Source organism: Geotrypetes seraphini, chromosome 12 (assembly GCF_902459505.1).
Source record: "Geotrypetes seraphini chromosome 12, aGeoSer1.1, whole genome shotgun sequence".
Taxonomy (NCBI): Eukaryota; Metazoa; Chordata; class Amphibia; order Gymnophiona; family Dermophiidae; genus Geotrypetes; species Geotrypetes seraphini.
In genome coordinates, this window is record NC_047095.1 from 92,355,596 (window position 1) to 92,380,477 (window position 24,882).

Genomic DNA, 24,882 nt, shown 5'->3' on the forward strand with positions numbered 1-24,882 from the left:
AAAAAAATTTTCTACCTTTTGTCGTTTCTGCTTCAATCATCTTCTCTTTGCTCTCTTTTTTTTTTCTATACAGCATTTGTCCTCTCTCCCTTCAGTTAGAAGAATCACTAATCACAACTCTATTCTATATCCCACCCAAAAAATGGCCAAACGCAAAAGAAGAATTCTTTGAATTCCTAATCGTAACTACCCTAAAAGGATCATACAACTTACTTTTGGGGGACATAAACATACACCTAGAACAAAAGACAAAACCAGAAGTAACCGAAATCGCCAACTTCCTAAAGTCACTCGACTTTACAAATCCAGACACAGAAATAACTCATGAAAAAGGACATAAAACTAGACATAATCACCTTCTCCCACAAAGATACAATAGACCCTAAAATACAATGCTACCCAGGGTCCTGGGATAAATGCATCTGGTCAGATCACTATATCGGCAAGGTCAGCCTATGCTGGCAACAACAGAGCACACAACCTAAACACAAAAGCGACAACACGAAAACAATAACCAGTCGCGGTACTATAAACCCTACTGAATTCTGGACTCATTATGAGCTAAGTCCCACAACCAAAGAAATTCAGGACTTCCCAACAAGATGGGAAAATTTCAGCAAAGGATTCTTAGACCAAATAGCCCCATACCGAACATACATAAAAACAGATAGACCACCAATGAATGGTTTGACGCAGAATTACTAACCAACAAACAAGAACTAAGAAAACTGGAGAGAACCTGGCAAAAAACAAACAGAGAAACAGACAAGACAAACTGGAAACAAAAAATGAAAATATACAAAAATCTGATCAAAGAAAAACGCACAAAGCACTATGCACACAAAATAGGTACTACAAAAATAAACAGTAAAGAATTGTTCAAACTAGTAAAAACGTTAACAGATACAACACAAATCCTGAAAAAGGACAATGAATGCACCCCATCTACCCAGATCCTAGCCAACCTTTTAAAAAATAAAATCACAGACCTAAGAGCAACCCTACCCACACCCACAAACACAATTCACTACCTGGAACACCATGACCAAGACTCCAGAGCAGACATGATCTGGGACCACTTCGAGTTCCCAGACTGGCACCAGTTCCTAAAATTATTCAACAAATACACCAAATCAAACTGTCTACTTGATGCATGTCCCCCCAAAATCATGACAGTTGCCCCTCTAGACTTCAAAAAGGAACTATTCACATGGCTATCAACCGCCCTTATAAACGGAACATTAAACAAGAACATGGGACACATACTGATCACTCCTATCCCCAAAGATCAGAATACCTCTACAGCGCTGACATCCAACTACAGACCCATAGCAAGTATTCCCCTTTTCACAAAGATACAGGAAGGCTTGGTCAACCTACAACTAGTAAACTTCCTAGACAAATTTAACATCCTTAGTGAACACCAATCAGGATTCAGAAAAGGATACAACACAGAAACCGTCATAGCCTCCATATTAAACCACCTTTATAATCTTTTTAGCAAAGGTAAAAGCGCACTGATCCTACAACTAGATCTCAGCAGTGCGTTCGACCTGGTAGACCATGAGATCATGCTACTGTGCCTTGACGCAATGGGAATTTCGGGAAAGGTAAAGAAATGGTTCCAAGAATTCCTAACAAACAGATCCTATCGAGTAACCAGCAATGGACATCACTCCAACCAATAACCCAAGGAATAACCCATTGGGCGTGCCCCAAGGCTCCCCCATATTGCCCACTCTGTTCAACATCTACGTCGCATCTTTAGGTCATCTCCTACAAAAACTAAACTTAAAGCACTACATATACGCAGACGACATATTCATCTTAATCCCTCTAACCGACATCACAAATGAAATTATCGACAACCTCTCAAACACAATGACAGAAATCGAAAAATTGACCACCACCTTCAAACTGAAATTAAACACAGCGAAAACAAAAGTCTTTTTGGCAAGCCCCAATGACAAAATTACGAGAACATCGCTAAAAATCAACAACCACGAATACCTAATATCCAATACCATAAAAATACTGGGTATCACTCTAGATACACACCTACCGGGTAACCATGGCTGACCACACAAACTTACTGGTGAAAAAATGTTTTTACACGCTGTGGAAGCTAAGGACCATAAAAAAATACTTTGACCCAACATCCTTCAGGTTGCTAGTGCAATCGCTGATCCATTCCCTCCTTGACTACTGTAACATCATCTACCTGGGTATCCCACAAAAAACAGTAAAAATATTGAGATTAGTACATGTCAGTTTTGTTCGTGGCCCCCCCAATGTATGGTAGTAGGGGTTAAGTGAAAAGGCGTACTGACCAACACTGGTCCCAGATTCAGTTCCCTCACTGAAGACTCACCAGGAAGTAGAATAAAGAAGGCATAGCCAGAGGTGATTGCATAAAGAATATATTATAGAAATAGACTTACAGAAAAGCAATATTTATAATCATTACAATTAAATAGAGAGCAAAGCAGTTTCCCTGCTTTACATAGTCTAGAAACAAAGAGAGACATAGAAGCTTGCAGTTCTAGGAAGAGCCAGAGAGAGAGAACAGGGGGATGGTCTAAGCTTCGTGTTCCATAGATAAAGGGAAGGATAGACAGAGAGAGGGAGAGCCAAGACAGAACCAGAGTGCCAAGCCAAGAGATAGCTAGATAGAAAGAGAGATAGATTGATAGAGCAGAGAGCAGGCTTTTATACCTTGGAATCTTATTCTGAATAAAGAAATTATTGTATCTCCCAGTATCTTTCTGTGTAGAATTTGTAAACTGTTTGAAACAATGGTTAATTTAATTGCTAAGGAGGGTGTGATACTTGCAAGCATGGTGATGGGATTAGTCTCTGGCTTCTTTGTCCCATTTAAGCAGGCCATTGTCCTAAGCACCCTCTTAACACCTTTTAGCTAGTCATGATTCAATCAGGGCAACTTAAAACATATCAGGGATACTTAAAACAGTTTCCCTGTCCTCAGGGTCTATCTGCATTCCCATGCCAGAGTCAGATTGATATAATTTTCCCATAGGCCTCGCTGACATAAGTAATGCCAACTAAAAATGCTGAATGGTAGCGATAGCTAGGCTGACAGTACAAAACACTGCTGTTCGCTTAATCTTCGGTCTGAGAAAAAAAGACCACATCAGACCCTACTATAAAAAACTTACACTGGTAACCAATGGAAGCGCGAATACTATTCAAATTTGCATGTATCTGTTTCAAACAAGTCTGGGGACTAGCACCTTCCTACCTGCAAACTCACTTCATTCTGCACAACCCCACACAAACAACCAGAAACAAAAACATCTTTGCCTACCAAAGATCTCAGCCTGCAGATACAAATCCTTCCTGGATAGAACCTTCATGTTCCAAGCGAATAGACAACAAGTCTGGTTGCGAAACTGCATAAACGAACCCAAACTGACTTACAATGCATTCCAAAAAGCAATAAAAACTGCCCTATTCGACAAATTCATTGACCAAAACAGACCACCCTCAAACTAAAACAAACCCCCCATAAACGCTATTCAATCTCTCAGGAAGCTCCAATTTTCATGTATCCTTTATCCATGGAACTTAAATTAGTATGTAACTTGTTTATGTAACTTTTCTATTTTAGGCTCCTCAGCCTTCTTTCAATGTGAACCGCCTAGAAGTTGCCCGACTATGGCGGTATAGAAAAATAAAGTTATTATTATTCTATGCAACTTCTGCCCTCTCTTTTTGCCCCTTCCACCCAGCCTCTTCCCTCTCTATCTCTACCCCTTCCATCCACTGTCTGCCTTCTCTCTTCCATATGGCATCTTCCCTCTTTATGTCCCTTCAATAAACTGTATATCTTGTGTTCTTTCTCTCCTTTGTACATGATTCATCTCGGCTTCACCCCCTCTCCATTTTTCAGTTTCCACCCCCTCCCTTAAGCTCTGGCACCTCTCTTCTCCTTTCCTTCCTTCCTTCCCACTCCACCCCATGGTCTGGCATCCCTATCTCCTTCCCTCCCCCCATGCACTGGCATCTCTCTCCTCTCCCTCCATTATCTGGCATCTTCTCGCCTTTCTTCCTCTCCCTCCCTCCTTCCTTTCCTTTCCCCTGGTCTGGCATCTATCTCTTCCCTCCCCCCCATATGCCCTAACATCTCTCCCTCCCCCTCCATGGTTTGGTATCTCCTTTCCCTCCCTCCCATGGTCTTGGCATCTCTCTTTCCTCTCCTCCCTTCCCTGGTCTTCCTTCTCCCTCCTTCCCTCTCACCCCAATTGAGTGCAGCAGCAGCATTTCTATCTCCCCCATAGTGCAGCAGCAGCACTTCTCTCCCCTTTCTCCCCGTAGTGCAGCAGCAGCAGCACTTCTCCCCCCCCCCACCCCGGTAGTGCAGCAGAATTTCTTCCCCCCTGCAGTGCAGCATTCACAATTTGCTACAGGCTAAGGCGGGAGATAGGGAAGCGACAAGGGAAGCTTACAACTTGCTGCTCTTGCTTACTTCAGGCCTTCCTCGCTGCCTTCGCGGAAACAGAAAGTAGGCAGGACCCGGCAGCAAGTTCCCTATCTCCCACCTTAGCCTGTAGCAAATTAAATCCATGCTCCAGGGCTCTAACGGTAATACTCTGCATGCCGGCTTCCCTTCTTTTCCCTCCCCCCCTCGGGACGTAACTTCCGGTTTCAGAGGGGAATAAGGGAAGCCCTTGGCATGTACAGTGCTACCGTTAGAACCCTGAAGCATGGGTCACTTGCTGGTGCTTAAAAAAAAAAAAAAAAAAGTCAGGCTGAGGCAGAGTCAAACATTGAACTTCCGGCAGCTCTTCAGGCTGTGCTAAGTCAGCCCAGGGAATCCCCAAGCCGGTAAGAGGGTTTTTAAAAAAAAAATGTTTGAGCGGCAGTAGCAGGATTCATGACAGAGATGACAGCCGGGCGGTCATCTAAATTGGCCGGATAGAGCACACGGCTAAAAGGCTCTAGGGAGAACACTGGTATCACTTTAAGCTTTTGCAAGCTTTTAGACTGCTCACACCACGCATGCATGAGTGCCTTCCCGCCCGACGCCAGCTAGTGAGGTTATCAATTTTTCTTTTTCTTTAGAGTGAAGAAGACGTATCTCTTGTTACTCCATCAAGTTGCCTTCCCATTTATTTATTTATTTTTTTATAAATCTTTTTCAAGTATTTAAAATTTCTTCTTTCTGCTCTAGTACTTTTCTTTTGAAAACAAGAAAAGTAGGAAAGGAAAGAAATTTTGGACGTAGTTTAGCGGCCTTCACACAAATTTCCATCCTGACTTACTCCGTGATCATCGATGGATTTTCGGCCTTGTTTCTACTCCACTCCAGCTTGCCCTCTCCAACTGTATTAACTGCAGGGCTATAGATTAGAAGAAGACGACAAACACTATTGAATAATGTCAAAGTTTTTCTTCTCTTGTTTCTTTATTTCAACATATAGGTCTGGAGTCAGACTTCCAGGAACTGGGACTTGCCGGTACTGGTAGACATCAATACCGCCATCTACTTGCGTCGGTAGCATATTAGCATCAAGTCTATCTGATGCATGACTTCTGTAACTGATGAATCGCAGTGGACAGTTCCCTGCCATTAAGCATCGAGTCCATTTGATGCATGACTTTCTGAGTGATGCAGGTTGTTGTTTCCGAAGCGCATTGCCTTTTTAGGCACTCGCGCTTCGACACCTGTGGCACTGTTGATACCACTTGATGTTATATGGTCTTGGTGGATGTTATATGGTCTTGGTGCTTACTTGTCATCGATGAACATCGATACAGAATGTTGATTTAGAGTGCATTGCCTTTTCTGGCATCCACACTTCAACAACTGTAGCACTTTTGATACCACTTGATGATATATGGTGCTGGTGCCTCCTTTGCATGCATTGATCTGCATCGGTACCGATCCATGCTAAGAGTAGCATTTCCAACAACAGTATCTTCTCCAGGTCTTCTTGCATCAATGATCATCGTACCTTAATACAGTATTTTCTTGCAGTAGCAGATTTTTCTTCAGTACTGCGGCATCTACACCGATGGTACCTGTCCTAGATCCAAGGATATGGGTATACATAATCGAGGAATACTTCCACAAACCAGTGCTTTCCTGTGCAGGTTGAGTCTTCTACTGGGCGTGCATCCTCTTTAAGGTCTCTCACTCCTCAACACCCTGCAGCACCATTGATTCCCGCTCAATCTCTGGTATTGGTGCAGGATATTTATTCCAGGGTCGATAACTTTATGTGCATTGTTTCACATCATTTATAACAACTATGACATACTTACTCTTGAATGTGATACAATTGATGCAAACATGTTGAAAGATGTATGGAGAATTTTGCATCCAACAGAGAATTCACTTAGGTCTCCTTTTACGAAGCCACATTAGCAGCTTTATCGCATGCAGCTTTTTAGCGTGCGCTAGCCTAAAAACTATCGCGTGCTCAAGAGGAGGCAGTAGCGGCTAGTGCGGCTGGCAAATTAGCGCGCGGGATAGTACACCTTAGAAGACCAGATGGAAGTTACGTGGAAGCAGATTCCGATATAAAGCCGAACTACTGAATGAATATTTCTGCTCAGTCTTCACCTGTGAGGCACCGGGACACGGTCCGCAGTTGAAGGCAACACAAAGCACAGAAGACCTGTTTCCGAATTTTGAGTTCACACCAGGTGAAGTTTACAGTGAACTGGCAAGACTCAAGGTGAACAAAACCATGGGACCAGACAATTTGCACCCAAGAGTGCTCAGAGAATTGAGCGATGTCCTGGCGAAACCGTTGGCTGAGCTATTCAATCTCTCCCTAAGTAAGGGGAAAGTTCCCCTGAACTGGAAATTAGCTAATGTCGTTCCTCTGCATAAAAAGGGTTGCAGGGCAGAGGCTGCAAATTATAGACCGGTGAGTCTCACATCAATAGTGTGCAAACTTATGGAAACACTAATTAAAAGCAAATTGGACACGATCTTGAATGCATGTATACAAATGCTAGAAGTCTAGGAAACAAAATGGGAGAACTAGAGACGATAGCAAGACATGAGAACATGGATATCATTGGCATAACAGAAACATGGTGGAATGAAGAAAACAAATGGGACACCGTACTGCAGGGATACAAACTATATAGAAGAGATCGAGTAGGGCAGAAAGGTGGAGGTATTGCCCTATATGTTCAGGAAGGAATAAAATCTGTTGAAGTGGCTACAACGGAAACAAAAGAGAAGCTAGAGTCCCTCTGGGTCAAGATTCCTGGCCAAAACAGCGCAGACACGAAAATTGGCCTTTATTATCGTCCCCCAGGACAGGCGGAGGAAACTGACTCAGAAATGATAGAGGAAATCAAACAAGAAAGCAAAACGGGCAATGTAATAATATTGGGAGACTTCAATTTCCCGAGGATAGACTGGAAACTAGGAACCTCCAACTGCGGCAAGGAGGCCAAGTTCTTGGAGGTGCTAGGGGATTGCTTCCTGGAACAATTGGTAAAGGAGCCGACAAGAGACAACGCCACCCTGGACTTGGTACTAAATGGCCTCACGGGACCGACAAAAGAAGTAGAAGTTACGGTACCGCTGGGGACGAGCGATCACAATGTGATCAACTTTAAGCTTGACATCGGGAATAGAAAACGTGCCAAAACCTTAACCAAAACCTTTAATTTTAAAAAGGGCAAATACGATCGCATGAGAGCCATGGTGAAACAACGACTCAAGAAAAAGGTGGACAAACTTGAAACGGTAGACCAGGCATGGTCCCTACTGAAAAATACTATCTCAGAAGCACAAAATCTCCACATTCCAAGGATCTCCAAAGAGGGGAGAACAAAAGGTAAGGGAGAACCGGCATGGCTTACCAGACAGGTGAGGGTAGCCATAAAAGAAAAGAAGGACTCTTTCAAAAAATGGAAACACATGAAAACAACCAAAGCATGGAAAATACATAAAGATGATCAAAAGAAATGTCACAAGGCGGTGAGGGATGCCAAAAAGGACTATGAGGAAAAAATAGCGCAAGAAGCCAAAAACTTCAAACCCTTCTTTAGATACGTGAAAGGGAAAAAAACCCGCAAAAGAGGCGGTGGGACCCCTGGACGACCAGGGAAGGAAAGGGTACATCAAGGAAGATAAACAAATTGCTGACAAACTAAATTCCTTCTTTGCGTCCGTCTTTACGGAGGAGGATACCGCTAAAATACCAGAAGCAGTGAAAGTGTTTAGTGGAGTAATAGAAGACAGCCTCACCACAGTTGAAGTGGAGTTGGACCAGATATACTACCAGATCGACAAACTTAAAAGTGACAAATCCCCTGGACCGGATGGAATTCATCCGAGAGTTTTAAAGGAATTGAAGGTTGAAATCGGAGAGCTATTGCAGAAACTTGCCAATCTGACAATCAGAACTGGACAGATACCAGAAGACTGGAAGATAGCGAATGTCACGCCAATTTTCAAAAAAGGATCGAGAGGGGAACCGGGCAACTACAGACCTGTGAGTCTTACGTCTGTCCCTGGAAAGATGGTTGAAGCACTGATCAAGGATAGCATAGTCCGGCACCTAGATACACACGACTTGATGAAACCCAGTCAACATGGGTTCAGGAAAGGGAAATCATGTTTGACGAATTTACTTCAATTTTTCGAGACCGTGAACAAGCAAATTGATAGTGGAATGCCGGTGGACATAATATATTTGGACTTCCAGAAAGCATTCGACAAAGTTCCACATGAAAGGCTTCTCAGGAAACTACAAAGCCATGGAATAGAGGGAGATATACAAAGGTGGATAGGCAAATGGTTGGAAAACAGAAAGCAGAGAGTGGGCATAAATGGAAAGTTCTCAGACTGGGAGAAAGTGACTAGTGGTGTGCCCCAGGGCTCCGTGCTTGGGCCGATCCTATTTAATATTTATATCAATGACCTGGAAGACGGAATATCCAGTGAGATCATTAAGTTTGCAGACGACACAAAGCTATGCCGGGAAATCAGATCGCAGGAGGATAGCGAGGAACTCCAGAGCGACTTGTATCAGTTAGGGAAATGGGCAGATCAATGGCAGATGAAGTTCAACGTGGAGAAATGCAAAGTAATGCATTTAGGTAGTAAGAATAAGGAATACGAGTATAGAATGTCAGGCGCAACTCTGGGTAAGAGCGAACAAGAAAAGGACCTGGGTGTACTGATAGATAGGACCCTGAAGCCGTCGGCACAATGCGCGGCAGCGGCAAAGAAAGCAAACAGAATGTTAGGCATGATAAAGAAAGGAATCACGAGTAGATCGGAGAAAGTCATAATACCGCTTTATAGAGCAATGGTCAGACCACACTTGGAATACTGTGTCCAACATTGGTCTCCCAACCTAAAGAAGGATATAAAACTGTTAGAGAGGGTGCAGAGACGAGCAACGAAGTTAATAAGAGGTATGGAGAACTTGGAATATGAGGAACGACTCAAGAAACTAGGACTGTTCTCCCTTGAGAAGAGAAGGCTGCGAGGGGACATGATCGAGACGTTCAAAATGCTGAAAGGCATCGATAAAATAGAGCAGGAAAATAAATTATTTACATTGTCCAACACGACACGGACAAGAGGACATGGTTTGAAGCTAAGGGGGGACAAGTCCAGGACAAATGTCAGGAAGTTCTGTTTTACGCAGCGAGTGGTAGACGCCTGGAATGCTCTCCCAAAGGAGGTTATCAAGGAATCCACTGTGCTGGGATTCAAAGGCAAATTAGATGCACATCTTCTTATGAGAGGCATAGAGGGATATGGGTGACTAAAACTACATCAGGTGTATACCTGACTGGGCCTCCGCGTGTGCGGATCGCCGGACTTGATGGACCATGGGTCTGATCCGGAGATGGCAGTTCTTATGTTCTTATGTTCTTAAGGGAATCTTCGAGATCCCAGCCAGCATGGATTCACCAAGGGTAGGTCCTGCCAATCCAATCTCATCAGCTTCTTTGACTGGATAACAAGAAAGTTGGACTTGGGAGAGTCTTTGGACGTCGTGTGCCTGGACTTCAGTAAAGCTTTTGACAGTGTCCCACACCGCAGGCTGCTAAGCAAGATGGAATCGATGGGGTTAGGAGAGACACTAACTGCATGGGTCAATGATTGGCTGAGTGGCAGACTTCAGAGGGTGGTGGTTAATGGTACCCTCTCTAAAACATCGGAGGTGACCAGTGGAGTGCCTCAGGGCTCGGTCCTGGGTCCACTCTTTTCAACATATTCATAGGGGATCTGACTCAAGGGCTTCAAGGTAAAATAACACTATTCGCCGATGACGCCAAACTATGTAATATAGTAAGTGAATGCAGTTTACAGAATTATATGGCGCAGGACCTGCTTACATTGGGAAGTTGGTCCTCAACCTGGCAGCTAGGCTTCAATGCTAAGAAATGTAAGGTCATGCACCTCAGAAGCGGAAATCCATGCAGGGCGTACTTCTTGAACGGAGAAACTTTAACTAGGACTTCAGCAGAACGAGATTTAGGAGTAATCATCAGTGCAGACATGAAAACTGCCAATCAAGGGGAGAAGGCTTCATCTAAGACAAGGCAGATATTGGGTTGTATCAATAGAAGTTTCGTCAGCCGAAAGCCTGAAGTCATAATGCCGTTGTACAGGGCCATGGTGAGACCTCATCTGGAGTACTGTGTGCAATTCTGGAGGCCACATTACAATAAAGATGTAATGGCGGACGGCCACCAGGATGATCTCGGTGCTCAAGGGTCTCTCATATGAAGAGAGACTGAACAAATTGCAGCTCTACACTCTCGAGGAACGTAGGGAGAGGGGAGACATGATCGAAACATTTAAGTACCTCACGGGACATGTCGAAGTGGAAGATATTTTCTTTCTCAAGGGACCCTCGGCCACAAGAGGGCACCCGCTCAAACTCAGGGCGGAAAATTTCATGGCGACACCAGAAAGTATTTCTTCACAGAGAGAGTGGTTGATCATTGGAACAAGCTTCCAGTGCAAGTGATCGAGGCTGACAGCGTGCCAGACTTTAAGAATAAATGGGATACCCATGTGGGATCCCTGCGAGGGCATAGACAGAGGGTGGGTAAGCAGAGTGGGCAGGCTTGATGGGCTGTAGCCCTTTTCTGCCGTCATCTTCTATGTTTCTATGTTTATTACACACATTAAACCGCTAACGCAGCTTCGTAAAAGGAGCCCTTACTGTTCTCATGTTCATCAGTCCTTTTCTAGGATTGATTACTTTTTGATATCAAGCCATTTATTACATCAAATCTTGCAAGTGGAAATAGATGATATCCTTTTGGATCATGCTGGTATTTGGATTGTTATTCAGGTAGCATTAATTTCCAATTCCTCTCCTGTATGGCGTTTTAATAACACTTTACTTGCAGTCCCTCAATTTCTGGAAGAAATGCAAGGGAAAATCCAGGAATTTTTCCAATTGAATAATTTAAAGCAGTGTTTTTCAACCTTTTTACACCTATGGACTGGCAGAAATTTTAAAAAAATTATTCTGTGGACCGGCGGTTGAAGAACACAGGGCTAAGTCGTGGGCCAGACCCCACCCATCTCTACCCAATCTCCACCCCAGACCCCGCCCCCATAATAGTACTAATTGCACCTTGCACGTCCCTTTCCTCATCTGGAAGCCTTCCCTTTGATGTTGCAACGCACAGGACGCGTGTAGAGTCACTGTCCATGGCTTTGTGCACTGAATCAGGAAGAGGGAGCTGGCTCGAAGATAACGCTGCATCGATCGCACTGTGGACCGGCGGTTGAAGAACACTGTTTTGGGTATGATGCACGTGCCGGCCCTATGGACCGGCAGGAAATTTCTGTGGACCAGCACTGGTCCATGGGCCAGTGGTTGAAGAACACTGATTTAGAGCATATGTCTCCTGAAATAATCTGAGATGCATTTAAAGCAATTATTAGGGGTCATATTATTGCTTACTTGACATATAAAAATAAAATAGCTTTAGCTGAATTGGGAACTTTGGAAAAGGATTTAGCAAATCTGGACGCACAATTGGTTGCAAAATAGGATGTGAGGGTGATGAATAGGCTTATGGGGGTAAAATTTAAATATAACACTGCTTTAAGCCATAGAGTGCGTAAAAATCTTTTTGTAAGTAATGCTATATATTATGCAGGTGCCAATAAAGCTGGGAAGATACTGGCAAATCATCTTAAAACTAAAAGAAATAGGGAAAGGATATCATCTATTAAATATAAGGATACAATAATGATTAATCAGAAAGATATGGACCAGTTTTCACAATTTTATCAAAAATTATATTCCTCAGAATATGACTCTTCACAAGATGAAGGATTTTTGGTTAAGTTAGAAAGGCCAAAGTTAGCTGAGCAAGCAGAATTTTTGGAAGCTCCCATAACGCTAAGGGAACTCAGGGCAGCATTGGGGTCTTTGCAAAATGGGAAATCACCAGGAAATGATGGATATACGGTGGAATTTCTTAAAGCCTTTCAAGACAATTTGTTGCTAGAATTATTACATCTCTATAAATTTGTGGTATCAGAAGGGTACATTTCAAGTATAATGGCTGAGGTACTCATGGTGGTTCTCCCTAATCCAGGGAATGACCCAGTTTTAGGGGCCAAATTATAGGCCTATCTCATTATTAAACATAGATGGTAAACTATTGGCCAAAGTTTTGGCACTTCATTTGGCTAAAGTATTACCAAAAATAATAGGAATGCATCAAATGGGTTTTGTGTCTGGAAGGCACTTGGTGTTGCAACTTATGTCCTTGACTGAGACAATGGATGAACCGGCCTTCTCTGTGTGCTTGGATGCAGAGAAGGCATTTGACAGGGTGGAATGGTCTTTTATGTATAAAGTAATGCAGCGGTTTGATATGGGTGCAGGATTTATGCATATGAGCAAAACATTATATAGCCACCCTAATACGCATCAATAACATCCTTATAGAAAAATTCTTTTTATAGAGGTATTAGACAGGGATGCCCACTATCCCTATTACTATTTGATCTTATACTGGAACCTCTTCTTCTGGCTGTTGAACAGTCAGACAGCATTAAGGGAATATCTTACAGAATGGCATGTACAAGATCTCGGCCTATGCTGTTGATCTTTTATTATATCTTACAGAACCAGAAACATTGGTACCAGCCTTACTACAGTTGATTGACACCTTTGGATCCTTCTCAGGATACAAGATCAACTGGAGTAAATCTGAGGTATTGCCCTTAAATGTACACTGTGTAAAATCTTTGTTAGACTCGTATCCTTTCATTTGGAAACCTAAGGGTATTAAATATTTAGGAGTAATGCTTCTGCAGAATGTAGGTGATACTATGTCAACTACTGAGGAAAGCCTTTCCAAAAAGCACAGTTACTTACCGTAACAGGTGTTATCCAGGTTCAGCAGGCAGATATTCTTAACTGATGGGTGACGGCACCGACGGAGCCCTGGTACTGACAATTTTAGAGTGATTGCACTCTAAGCACTTAGAAAATTCTAGTTAGGCTGCACTGCGCATGCGCGAGTGCCTTCCCGCCCGACGGAGGCGCGTGGTCCCCAGTTAAGATAAGCCAGCTAAGAAGTCAATCCGGGGAGGTGGGTGGGACGTAAGAATATCTGCCTGCTGTCCCTGGATAATACCTGTTACGGTAAGTAACTGTGCTTTATCCCAGGACAAGCAGGCAGCATATTCTTAACTGATGGGTGACCTCTAAGCTAACAAAAAGAGGGATGGAGGGAAGGTTGGCCATTAGGAAAATAAATTTTGTAAAACAGATTGGCCGAAGTGACCATCCCGTCTGGAGAATGTATCCAGACAATAATGAGACGTAAAAGTATGAACTGAGGACCAAGTAGCAGCTTTGCAGATTTCCTCAATAGGAGTTGATCTGAGGAAAGCCACAGATGCTGCCATAGCTCTAACCCTATGGGCCGTGACAGAACCTTCCAGTGTCAGTCCGGTCTGAGCATAACAGAACGGTAATGGCAGCGATTGATCATGAATCAGAGATACTGTCTGGAGGCCAGATTGATCAGTATGTGGGTATAGGCTTCTTTGAGATCGAGGGAGCATAGCCAGTCGTCCTGAGAGAGAAGAGGATAAAGTGTGACTAGAGAGAGCATTTTGAACTTCTCTTTGACCAAACATTTGTTGAGATCCCTGAGATCTAATATGGGTCTGAGGTCTCCGGTTTTTTGGGGGACCAGAAAATAGCGGGAGTAAAATCTCTGCCCCTTCTGATCTAGAGGAACTTCTTCTATGGTGTTCAGAAGAAGAAGGGATTGAACCTCCCGAAGAAGTAGAGAGGACTGAGAGGTGTTCAAAGCAGACTCTTTTGGAGGACTGTGGGAGGGAAGAGTCTGGAAATTGAGAGAATAGTCGTGGCGAATGATGTTTAGAACCCACTGATCGGAAGTGATGAGTTCCCAACGGCTGAGGAAAATGGAGAGATGTCCTCTGATAGGTTGGGGCAGAAGAGAGGATGGAGGAAGACTGGCTATGTCCTGGAGAAGGAAGTCAAAAGGGTTGAGTGGGCTCAGGTGGTTTTACTGATTGCTGCTGTTGAGCACAAAATTGTTGGCGTTGCTGTTGACGTTGACGCCAAGGTTGCTGCTGAGAAGGAGGAAGAGGACGAGCAGAGTAGCGACGTTGGTAAGATGACTGCTGGCGAAAAGGACGAGGAGGTGGAGGCTGCTTCTTTTTGTTTTTCAGCAATGTGTCCCACCTAGTCTCATGCGCAGACAGCTTTTGAGTGGTAGAATCAGAGTCACCAAACAACTCGTCACCTAAGCACAGAGCATTGGCAAGGCGGTCCTGGTGGTTGACATCGAGTTCTGAGACTCAAAGCTAAGCTAGACGTCTCTTAGCAACAGCCATTGCCGTAGCCCTAGAAGTGAGTTCAAAGGTGTCATAAATCGAACGCACCATGAACTTGTGAAGCTGTAATAAACTAGAAGTGTATTGGTGAAAAAGGGAAGCTTCCGATCAGGGAGATATTTCTCAAAAGAAGAAAGTTGTTGGATAAGATGCTTCAGGTAAAATGAGAAATGAAAGGCATAATTACCTGAGCGATTGGCTAGCATAGCATTTTGATAGACGCTTGCCAAACTTATCCATGGCCTTACCCTCTCTGCCAGGAGGGACAGAAGCATAGACACTAGTTCCCGCAGTCTTTTTCAAAGTGGATTCCACGAGTAAGGATTCATGCAGGAGTTGAGACTTGTCAAAGCCTGGAATGGGAATAACCTTGTATAAAGTGTCTGATTTGCGAAGGGCACCAGGGATGGTTAAAGGTGTCTCCAAGTTTTTATAGAAAGTCTCTCGTAAAATATCATGGAGGGGTAATTTGAGAAATTCCTTAGGAGGGTGATCAAAGTCTAAAGCTTCAAGAAATGCCTTAGACTTTTTAGATTCAGCCTCCAAAGGAATAGAAAGAGACTCGCACATCTCCTTTAAAAAAGTTGTAAAGGAGGATTGGGTCAGGGTTAGAAGAAGGTTCCCGCACAGAGGGGTCTTCCTCAGCTGAAGAAACCTTGTCATCAGACATCAAAGGCTCTTCGGAGTCATCCCAAAGATCAGGGTCCGGTACCTGAGAACCGCAACCCCGGGAGTCCGGTGTTGAAGGTTCAGTATGCCGGGTTTTGCGTACCGACTTCCCAGATCGCAAAGATGCGGTACCCGGGGAAGTAATAGGTTGCCGGTGCCGGGAGTGATCAGATATCAGTGCAGGTTCGGTCATTTGAACAGCACGATGGAGGCCTCTTGGTTCCGCGGACAAGACCGGCATGGAGATCGAAGAGGCAGAGTGGACCGGTACCAATAGAGCGGAAGCCGACAATAGCGGCTGCTCCACGACCGATACCGGAGACTCAGACCGGACCGGAACTGGAAGGTTTGATGCCTACAGAGCAGGGAGGAGCTGCTGTAATTGCTCTTTAAGTTGGACTTGAAGAACAGCCGCAATACGGTAATCCTAGGAAGGCACCGATATCACTTTCTTTTTCTGCGGTACCTTTGCTGCCGCTCGACGCCCAGAGGATGAGGAGGCCGACGAGGATGCACTCGCCTCTATAGGAGCGGAGCGTTTATGGGGGCGCCTCGAGGTCGCCAGGACTGGACTCTGTGCCACAGCGACCGGAGGGCCCTCCAGGGAGGAGGAAGGCTTCTTAGCCGGCTTACCTGAAGGGTGCGACGCCGGAGCGATGTGCTGCGTCGACGAAATGGGTGCCGGCTTAGAAGCCGCTGACGTCGGTGTGGATGCCGAGGGATCAGCCATTGCAGCACCGAAAAGAAGTTTTTGCTGAATCTGTCGATTTTTCAAGGTGCGCTTTTTAAGAGTAGCACAACGGGTGCAGGAGGAAGCCCTATGATCCGGACCCAGGCACTGGAGACACCAATTGTGCGGGTCGGTCAAAGAGATAGGGTGCGCATACCTTTGGCACTTCTTAAATCCTGGCTGAGGGGGCATGAAGGTAAAAATGGCCTCCGCTAAATCGAAGGCTGAGGCTTCGATGGTGGCAACAGGCCCCGCCGGGGCGAGCCGGAAAAAAGAAAAAAAGAACTTTTTTTTTTTTTTAAAGAAACAAAAAGGAAGAGAAGCTTCCAAGACAAAAACGCGCGAGCGGGAAGGCAAGAGAAAAAGTATTTCAATGGCCGTTGAAAAAACGCGTCGTCTTAGCTCCGCGGAAACTAAGAAACTGGGGACCGCGTGCCTCCGTCGGGCGGGAAGGCACTCGCGCATGCGTGGTGCGGCCTACCTAGAACTTTCTAAGTTCTTAGAGTGCAATCACTCTAAAATTGTCCGTACCGGGGCTCCGTCGGTGCCATCACCCATCAGTTAAGAATATGCTGCCTGCTTGCCTGGGATAATTCAAGAATTGTGTGAGAAGTGGAGCTTCTTGTATCTTTCTTGGTGGGGCAGGATCCAAACGGTGAAAATGATAGCTCCAGTCATACAATATTATATGAGTATGTTACCAATCTTCTTTTCTGAAAAATGTTATAAACAGATTAATAGATTACTCATTAAATTTATATGGCTGGGGGAAACACCTGGAATTGCTCTGGCAAAGTTACAGAAAGTCAAAGAGTTGGGGGGAGTCAGTTTTCCTAATTTTAAATTATAGCATTGTGCCTATATTTTAAGACAATGAATGAATTGGATATTAATGGAAATATATGAACAGACGCCTGATTGGTTGCTTTAATGTCACCGCTCCATCTTAATTATTTGATAGGTGTACGTATATAAATAATTAAATTTTTAAGTCTACATGCAAGCTTTGTTGTTTTTGGATGATTTGCTTATTACTCCATTTAAAAACTCTACACAAATCTCTATGGCTGAACCCTGCGATTACCATCAATGGTTCTACAATCCTTTGGAAAATCTGGATGCAAGCAGGAGTTAGAACCTTGCAAGATGTGATGAGTCAAAGAAATTTGGTGTCTTTTCAGACATTACAACAGTGGGCAGACCTGATGGGCTATGGCCCTTATCTGCCGTCATCTTCTATGTTTCTATGTAACTTTGCCTTGCCATTCTTACAATGTTTTAAATGGCTACAGCTTCAACATGCTATTAAGGCTGGCTTTCCATCGCTTCACACTTTGAAGGAACAACCAAGTTTGCTTAATATGTGCTATATTGTGGGGATTCAAGGTCATGAGGCTTCAAGCTGAAATAAACTCCAGTGCTCACATCTATTAAGAAACCTCTTTCTGGACTTCAGTCTATTTGGTCTAGAAAACTGCAATGTTCTATCTCACCTGAAAATTGGAAGAGGATAAAGATTCAGAGGACACAATGCACAGCTTCTGCTTCATTACAACAAACTTTATTTTGTACTCCATAGAACATTGTGGACAATGGTCAAGTCACAAATGTTGGATGCTAATAAATCTAATTCATGTTGGAGCTGTAAAAGGAAGTGGGTACATTTGACCATCTTTTGTTTTATTGCCCATTGGTTCAAACATTCTGGAAAGAAGTGTGGAATAAAATACAGAATATATTGGAAATTCGTATACCTTTTTCATATAGCATAGCAATAGTTGGAACACGTGCTACTTCAGGGACCTTACTGACAGCTAATAAATATAAGCTGTTCTTGATACTGTCTGGAGTGGCAATACAATCAATAAGAAGGAAAGACTTAACACTTCCTAATTTTCAATTTTGGTGGGAGATATGAAATGAAGCTAATTTAGCTGAAAGGTCTGGCCTCATTTAAGGATGTTTGGAGCCCCTTAGGTTTTGTTAAGCAGTATGTGTGATAGTATGATTGACCTGCCAAGCAAATGGGAAGGAGGAAGGGTGAGGGTTTGGATGAGGGAGGGATGGATAGATAAGGACATGACTCTGTTAAAATTTTTTGCTACATGTTTACATATGCTTATAATATATTTGTGTTGCATTTCTTTGTGAGATGTTAAAACTTAATAAAGATTGAACTAAAAAAAAAACCCCAATAAAGTATCAATTTCAAAATCTTTGCTGCTTAGAGCTTAGGGGTACTCAGTGCTGCAGTAACTCCCAATCCCTCCTATTCCCCCTTTCCCCAACCCAATACCTTTCCAGCAAATACCCTTTGTCCAAGCCAGGCTGGAAGACTTGAACATTGAGGTCAAAAGAATTGCCAGAATGGATTCTCTCTCCCGCATGACTGGGTTAGAGACTCTGTTCTGTGAATTCAAACAACAGACATGAGGAAAAGCCATGTAATAAACAATCAGAATTTATCATCAGTGCTCCCATTGTCTGGGAAGAGCAAGCCATCAGAATTTCAGTACTCTTCAAAGGGAGAAACCAAGGACAAACAGATTTAAACCCTATGTGACATCATTTGTAATAATTATCATGCTTTAGAATACAATGGCACAGTTGATCATATGACTTCCTTTCCAAAAATGCCTTACATCATTGTAAACATTAAAAGTCCATTCTATTAAGTTTTTAAACCTGGCAGTGTGTCAGTTTTTCTTTCTAAATCACTTTTGATCTCTGACCTTTTCAAATATCAATCATGCCAGTAAAGACATCTACATCCTGGCATCCATAATGACCTCCCAATTAGCATTGTATGTTCTAATCTACAAGGAACAGATTTTTCTCAGTAAAACACCCATGTGTCCTGTTCCTCTGAGAACCTTATCACCATCGATGTATATGAAGAATGGTACATAAATTTATGTCTTAAAAGTCACAAAATCAACCTGAACTTCCGTAGCATTAGCTAAAATGTAAAATCAGCAATTTAGACAAGGGATGCCAATCTGTGAACTTAATTTTTTGAATACAAGGTCTCAAGGCTTAGTTTCCGTAGGTACTGCTTTTTAATTTATTCATTTAATTTTGATTCATTTACAATCTGTTTTCATATCGGTGACAACTATCACACCTGTAAGCAGGAAATCTTTAACAGTTTGGGGACTTCTTCATAAACCATCTCTATGTATTTGCAGCCAAGAGTTTTGGGCTCACTCTTCAGGCTCACATAACACATGCATGACAGCTGAGCCCATTAAAATAAAAAAAATGTTTTAAACCCCAAAGTTGCCCTCCCACCCTCAACAGTACCCAACCTGGCAGGAAGTGACCTCCCCATTCATCCTTCCCGATAGCCTCTGACAAATTTAAAATAATAAGTCACACACACACCAAACAGCCCCCCATACCTTTAATTGAAATCGGCACACTCCCTCCTGTCTCTGGGCCCGCCTCTTCAAAATGGCAGCCCTGCCCATCCCAGTGCATCTTATGATGCACTGGGCAGAGGCCTAAGGCTCTGATTGGCTGAGGTGTATAAGGCCCCTTCCCTGGCTCAGCTGATCAGGAATTTCCCTGCAACAATCAGCTGAATTGGCACAAGAGCAACAGAGGGACAGAAGAAATTTGACAGAATGAAAGGGTGGAGAAGCTGCCTAGTGATTGCTCTTCTAAGCACGTGCCAGGCACAATTCCTTCCCCTTTTTACTGGTGCTACTCCAGCAGAATAGCATGCATATAATTTGCATTCTATTGTGTTCAGCATCACTCAGTAAAAATGAATCGCTCCTACTACAGTATTTTTTACCATGGTGATGGAGCATTTGTGCATCCTGCCCTCAGTCTGATCCTTATTGTGTTGTCAAGGCCACCCTTTGAGCTGCTTGCAGCAACCTCCTTGAAAGACCTTATGCTGAAGATAGGGACGTTAGTGGTGATTGTGTCAGTGAGGAGGGTGTTGGGGCAACAAACCTGGTCTGCCACAAGAAGACTGTGTTTTTCAGAGAGTCCCCTCATTTCTCATGTTAGTGATTTCCCCCATTCTACATGAATCAGGAGTAATAATAATAACAACAACTTTATTTTTCTATACCACCATAGTCAGACGACTTCTAGGTGGTTCAACATCAAAAGAAGGCTGGACATTCAGTGAATTAGAAATGCATGAGGGGAAGTTACAGAAGAAAGGGTTGTAGTGTAGGGAAGTGTAATAGGGGATTGAAAGTTGGGAGGGAAAGTGAGAGGGAAGGAATCTTTGCCTTCCTTTCTAGAATGAAGCTCAGAGGCTCAGTACAAAAACTCCACAAATTGAATGTCTATGGTATTCTCTTCCTCTATTTGTTCAGGCTTTTCTATGGCCCATGGTAGGTCTTTTAAGACTAATCACTAGTTTATTTTACTATTTTTTAAAAATATTTATCAATTCATCAAATATTTATTTGAAAACCTTGTGTGTAAAACTATGTGATAGTAATTAGTAGTAAGTAGTACCCTGGTAGGGTCTTCCAGCCTCACAGTGTTCTTTTGCTTATTGGATCAAGACAGACATGGAAGTGAGAGATTTTTTTTGAACAGATGCTGAGAGGACTGAAGGTTTACTTGGGCACAAGTAATCTCCTGAGTGGAAGCCCAAGTACTCTGCCTGGGGATATCTGCGGGGTGGTGAGCTGGTGTTACATTCCTTTGCAAAAAAAAAAAATTACAGACTCGGTGTTCTCAATAAAGCAGGATGCCAATTATTAAAACTCTTTCTTCACTGACTTGCTTTAGAAAATCCTTGAAAACATATCTATTTACAAAATATCTTACTGATAGAACTCCTTAGCCAACAACTGTATGTTGACATTCACTGACTCTCTCCTTATCAATGTTCCTAAGATTACGTTTTGTTAACCGATTCGAGTCCTTCTGGGAATGACCCGGTATATAAGACTAAAGATTAGCTTAGATGCCTTGTCTTCCACCTGCTCAGTATATTTCTGCTTGTTCAGACTGGTATAGCAGAAAAGGTAAGGAAGATGAAATTTTAATTATACCTGTTAATTTCCTTTCTTTGGGTCTTGCTGTACTAGTCTGGGACCTGCCATAGAGTCAGTGGCGTAGCTAAGGCAGGCCTGGTCTGCCCAATCTCTGCTCAGACTCCACAGAATGCAGTTGCAGCATCCAAGCACCATAACACAATTCTGTGCTGGGGAGCCATAGTGGAGTCAGGCTAGTGCTGGAGCCAGAGCCGCTCAATCCCTTTTTGCTCTTCTGGCAGCTGCTGAGTGCTGAAGTGTTTGAGCACTCCCTGTGACTGTTTTCTGCAGGGTCTTCTTGGACCACAGTGATTGGGGTGGGGCTCACTAATCTCTGTAGAAAAGCAAGCACACTAGGCACAGGTTACAAAAACAAACAAACAACAAAAAACCCAAATTGTGTAATATGGATAGGCTCTAGACCAGTGGTTCTTAACCTTGTTGGAGGTACTGAACCCCACCAGTTTCATATGCGTGTTCACCGAACCCTTAAATTCAAAACATAGGTATACAGTGAGGGAAAAAATATCAATTTTGAAAACAAAAAAAGTTCTCCTATATTTCGAATAATAACATAATAATGAAATTTACTGCAAATCAGTGTGACTTCTGCTGTTGCCTCTGAGACCAGTTCAGAAATGCGCAGCTTTACCTTGGCAAGTGCCACTCATGTCATTTTCGCAACAGTCTGTTTCTTTTCTTCGTTTTTATGTCCAGCATCCTCAAAGGATTGCGCGCTATATGAGTCAGAGGTGTGTTTTGACCTCCGCCGAACCTGCGAGACTGACTCACCGAACCCCTGGGGTTCGGTCGAACCCAGGTTAAGAGCCACTGCTCTAGACTGTCAAGATTAAAAAATATATATATTTAATGTTTCTGGGTGAGGGTGAGCTCTACAGTGCATGGTTTTAACAAACTAGTATAAAAGAAATTTAACAGGTATGACTAAATTTCACCATTTGGCAGACTGACTGATCCCTACATGTTGCATTGGGATCAGGTGGTGGTAATGAGATAGGAGCGAGTAAGCATCCCTCCTGTCTGTCAAGATATATATAGTGTATGGGGAAGGTGGGAAGTGGGTACCCTAGTCACCAGGGAGCTTTCTTTTTGTAGTAGGGAGTTATGCCCTAGACCAGTGTTTCTCAACTCGGTCTTGGAGTACCCCCTTGCCAGTCAGGTTTTCAGAATATCCACATTGAATTTGCATAAACTTGATTTGCATACATTGCCTCCATTATATGCAAATTTCTTTCATGCATATTCATTGTGGATATCTTGAAAACCTGACTGGCAAGGGGGTACTCCAGGACCGAGTTGAGAAACACTGCCATAGACACCAAGGATATGTTTTGTTTTTGTGTGTGGGGAGGGAGATCTAGGTGTCAACACTAGTTGTACTTCCCTCAAGTTTCCCAAAATGGAAAATAGTATATTAAATGTATTGGTTATTTTAAATGAAATGGTTAGAGTGGTTTAAGACCTTAGCTTACTATCATTGATCCTGCAGGTGCCTTACTGCTCAGTAAAAACAGTTAAGTTTGTATAGAACTGGCATATATCTTGCCTAAGTAGTGCTTTTACCACTTGGTACTGGTGATGGAGCAAGCCTCACTATCAACATTCTGTAAAGTACTCATCTTGTGCTTTTACTTTTTTCTCTTTTTTTTTTATTTCGACAGCTCCTATCTAAGGAAAATGTGATTAGAGTGCTGGCGTTGCTAACAGAGCTGGCTACCAATCAGATCCAGTATTAATCACTCCTTACTAGATCATGCTTCAACAGGGATCCTACACTGCAGGCTGAAATTAGATCATGTTCTTGCCTTACATGCACCATTTTTATGTGAAAATATGGAATTTAAAAAAATGCTTTGTTATCCTCTTAATAAAACAGAATAAACTTTTCTATGTATTTTTAATTTGGAGTTGTAGATGATCCTATTTTTCAGAACTACACCTTGAGTTTTGGCCTGCTCTGCCTTCTTTTCCTGCTGTTGGAGGTGGTGAGAGGTTACTTCTTCCTCTGCGATAGTTGAGAACATTTCTGGTCAAGGCCTGAATGAAGAAAAGTGCATGGGAAAACAGGCAACAACTGCTATCATGAAAGTGACAAGCTGCTCTAAGTGGGCCTAGTCTAGAGAAAAGCAGGTATGGGGGATGTTAGGGCCTGTGCTTGCTGCAGTTAAGAGGGTAGGAAGACAGACATTGAAACCTGCTATAAACTCAAATTACAAGGATGTTCAATAATTTATCTACCTTGGTAGAAAAGAAAGGAGTTTAAAAAATATTGTTTTGTGTTTTAGTACAAGTCCCCTGATAGCTCCATACACTTCATCCTCTTTTCCTGCAATGACTTTAACCTCTTTGAAAAGAATTCTTCTGTCTGACCTTCAAACCAGGACATCACAGCTTCCTTGACATCTTCATCTCTTGAAAACCGCTGTCCACAGAGATTTCTTCAAAACTCAGAACAGGGAATAATCCGAGGAAGCAAGGTCAGGACCGTAGACTGCTGAAACACACATTTTCAGATGGCAGCCTCTGTCATGACATGTGCACCAGCATGCCTAATGTGAGTTTTCCTCATCTTTTCTCCTTGATTGACTGGCAAAGCGATCATTGTGTTGGCGTAATTCTCCCCAGTTATGGTTGGTTTGTGTGGCATGAACTCCATAAGCCATGATTTTTCCTGCAGATTTTTCTGTCGTGTGTGTGTGGGGTGTGGGATGACTTGTGATTCCACTATATTGACTCCATTTTGGATTCAGGATCTCTGTGATAGAATCGAGTCTCACCTCCAGACACCAATTGATGATGAAAATGTACTTGGTCTTCACGGAACATCTCCACGTTCTGACAGCACTAGAGCCTCGTGGCCTTCTGATATGATGTCAGCATTCTTGGAACCCATCTTGCATGAACCTTGGACATGCCCAACAAACTTTTTATGAATTATTTTCCAAACTGTACCTGCCGAGATGCCCATTTCTTCAGCTATTTGGGAAACATTAATTCATCTTTGGCAAAATTAAATCCTTGACTTTCTTGCACATTTCAGTGTGTGAGGGTCATCTTCAATGGGGACTCTAACCCTACTTAAACTACTTACTCCAAAATTTTACTTTGTAGGATGATGGGGCAGACTCACCCTAAACTGCAGTCATGTGTTCATGGATCTCCTTTGGCTTTTTCCCTTCTTTTATTTTTCAAATCTAGCAGTTTCTGACTCGCATGAGGACTCTCCTGACATCTTGTCTCTTTGAATGTTAGTCTCGCACTGAGCGCAACTGTGCATGAGAATCACAACATACATAGACTTATTTCAACATGCTTGCTATGTTTTCATACTCAGGTAGATAAATTATTGAATGCCCCTTGTACCAGGCCTTTACAGCAAAGACCACAAAGGACTTTATGCTTTAGTTACTCCTAGTGGAATTCTGTGCAAAAAAATTGAAAATTCTGCACACATTTGAAAATTTGGCACACTATTTCAAAATCTGCAGTTTAGCTGTAGTGTTTTGCTTAGAATTTCCATATCCTATGACCTGAAATTCTTTCCTACCTTTTCCTTTCTCAAGTTCCAGCCCTCCTCCCTTTCCTCTCAC

At 43.0% G+C, this 24,882-nt stretch overlaps 1 protein-coding gene across 1 annotated transcript in view; it reads left to right on the forward strand.

The window, feature by feature from the left end:
- The window catches only part of CENPL (centromere protein L), an 82,464-nt gene extending 59,277 nt beyond the window's left edge, over positions 1–23,187 (forward strand). Inside the window, exon 5 of the mRNA XM_033917014.1 lies at positions 22,954–23,187. Within this exon, the coding sequence (XP_033772905.1) occupies positions 22,954–23,028 (75 nt within the window). The 3' untranslated portion in view covers positions 23,029–23,187. The remainder of the gene's footprint in view (positions 1–22,953) is intronic.
- The last annotated feature ends 1,695 nt before the right edge of the window (positions 23,188–24,882 follow it).